Genomic DNA, 2,500 nt, shown 5'->3' on the forward strand with positions numbered 1-2,500 from the left:
TATCTTACATTTCTCCAAGTAAAGCCGCGATAGAGTCGATACTATAAATCAATAAAATTTAATCTACGCCAAATGCAATTGCTTATGGTTACTTGAAAAGAGACTTGCCGTTTGCCGATAATACCGTAGCTATATATATTGTTGAGGAAACCTATCGAAATACTAAAATGACTTAACAATCTTTTGTACTAAAAAAAAATACAATAGACTGAGCACTGTCATTGAAATGCCTCAATCTCATGCAATTATGCACAAATTACTAATGGGAAGATGCCAGATACGCGTTTCTTTGCTATATCAATTTCAAATTTGAAACGTCGGGACATAGAAACTTTTCAATAATAGTTGGTATGCTATATGGACGAGGGAGAAGGTATCAGTTGCCCACATTTCCGCGTCGATTTTATCATATCCCGTTCGTTTTCTAAATTCAACGAAACATGCTTAAGTGTAAAATCTTGGGTTTCTGAACCTTGGGGATGCTGTAGTAGAGCATAGCAGAATAGTAAGGTTAAATTAAGGCTTCTACGGGAAAGTCGGATTCTTGTGCACCTGTCATAATTGCCTCGGGCTTATCCAGGTGAGCGCCGCCAGGGCTGCCAGTTTCCGTGTTTCCCGAGTCACCATTCCCAAAAGTTGCCAGCATTGCTATAACGAAGTGTTAAGTCTGATTTATAAATGATCCAGTAGCCAAATAGCATTAAGAACCATAAAATACTACATTTGACAAAAATATCACCATAAAATATCTCTCGGGCGTGTGAAAATCCAGCAAATATTCCAAGGTGTATCTGCGACTGCGTCCTCGGTAGGGTTGTCAGCCGTGGAAAGCTCGAGTTCCCGGATGTCGGGTCGCCGAGGGAGGAGGGAGAGATGTGTCCGCCGAGTTGAGGCTCTCCTCGCCTAAATATTCGCCGCCGCAAGCCTTCTCTGTACACGTTATGGGCACACAAGCAAGAACGAGGCAGTGACAGTGAAGATTAGCGCGGGAGCGCGGCCCAGGCGGCTACACACACAAAGTAAGTCAGGTGCATGTCAGGCCACGTCCACTGCCTTGCCTCTTGTCAAAACATTCAAGGACAGAAACTCGTCGTTTACTGTTTCCTTCTGAGGCTGCGACTTGTGCTCTCCACGGCGAAGGGGATCACGCGGACTCGTGTTTTGGGGCGCCTTTAGAAGTCCGTGGAGGGCAAGTAGGGAAAAGTCCGGGAGGAGAGGGCCCGAACCAGTGTGGGCACGTCGCTCGGCCGCCCTCCCTCCGCCGCCTCCTCGGTGCCCTGCCCACTCCTGCCTCTTCCTCTTGGCACTCTGGCCGGCACATGGGGCTCGAGGGGCGCAGGGGGGAGCACAGGGCCACGGCAAAGAGGACTAGAAATGAAGGAGGAATAAAGAGGAAGTGTGTAGATAGGCCTAGATTAAAAAAAAAGATTATACTTCTTTTTTCCTTCATCATCTGTGACTTACTCTAGGCACTCTTGCTTCACATGATGATGGCGAGGGTCACCAGAGCTGGAAGGAGGGAAGAGACAGAGAAGGAAAAAAAGAGAGAAAGTGGAAAGGTAGGCCTAGATGGGGGTGGGGAAAATAAGGTGGGGAGTGACATTTGTACTTCTTGCCTGCTCTCACTTGTTTGACTTTGCCTTTGCTAATTAGGATTTTTGGGTGTGGTGGTGGTTAGAAGGGTCAGTGTCAGGATTAGGGTAGCTTGCAAGTTGAGTTGATTTTGGCAGAGGTCTTGCAGGGAATGAGGAAACTTCTCCAATGGCATTGGCAGGGTGTGCGTGGCAGTCAAAACATTTTGTGGTCATGATTATGTCGGGCTTTCAGAATGGAGCAATGGTTCTTGTGAGCAATTTAGTGAAGAATTGTTATTTACGTAGGCATTGCTAAAGAGTGATTTCCTCGTCAGAATTGTGTTAGCGTATTTGTCAAAGTTAAATTAATTTAATCAAATAATTATCGTTGACGTATTATTATTCTTGTGGTTGTAGGTTTTAAGGATATCAGGAAACTTGGATTTTTTCCCTCTTTGAACTTGTGTGTATGTCTAAGTGTTTAAAAAATGATTTTCATGCATTGAACAATTGTAAGGTGGGGCATATTTGTAAGAAAAACAAGCAATCAAAACAATTAATTATATTTTCACCTGCAATTGCAACAGGTCTTAGAGAGATGTTATCAGCTGCATATGTTCAAGAATTTTTTTAGGTTGGGTTACTTTTTAATATCTCATATTCTTCTTGGACTAATGCTTGGTTTGAGCATATGTCAAAGTAACATTACTTTGCTCCATGACATGTATTAAAGATGCAAGTTGATTGTTGGGGCATGGGAAAGCTACTGTTGCTGATTGATATGACCTCTGTTGGCAGTTTGGAGAAAGCCATTAAACCTTTGCCATGTATATTCTGGTTAGATTGAATTGGTATTTGTATGTTAATGGTTTATTGTCCATTAAAGAACCAGTTCAAGTTACCTTACCAGAGTAAATGTAAGTAGT

General features: G+C 43.2%; 1 protein-coding gene across 1 annotated transcript in view; it reads left to right on the top strand.

The window, feature by feature from the left end:
* The first annotated feature begins 1,028 nt into the window (after positions 1-1,028).
* LOC122260101 (uncharacterized) overlaps positions 1,029-2,500 on the top strand; it is a 136,720-nt gene continuing 135,248 nt past the window's right edge. The window contains exon 1 of the mRNA XM_086548059.1: positions 1,029-1,559. Coding sequence (XP_086404185.1) covers positions 1,485-1,559 — 75 coding nt within the window. The 5' untranslated portion in view covers positions 1,029-1,484. The remainder of the gene's footprint in view (positions 1,560-2,500) is intronic.

The sequence above is a fragment of the Penaeus japonicus genome, unplaced genomic scaffold (genome assembly GCF_977035675.1).
Source record: "Penaeus japonicus unplaced genomic scaffold, GWHDUDI00000001_assembly GWHDUDI00000020, whole genome shotgun sequence".
NCBI lineage: Eukaryota > Metazoa > Arthropoda > Malacostraca > Decapoda > Penaeidae > Penaeus > Penaeus japonicus.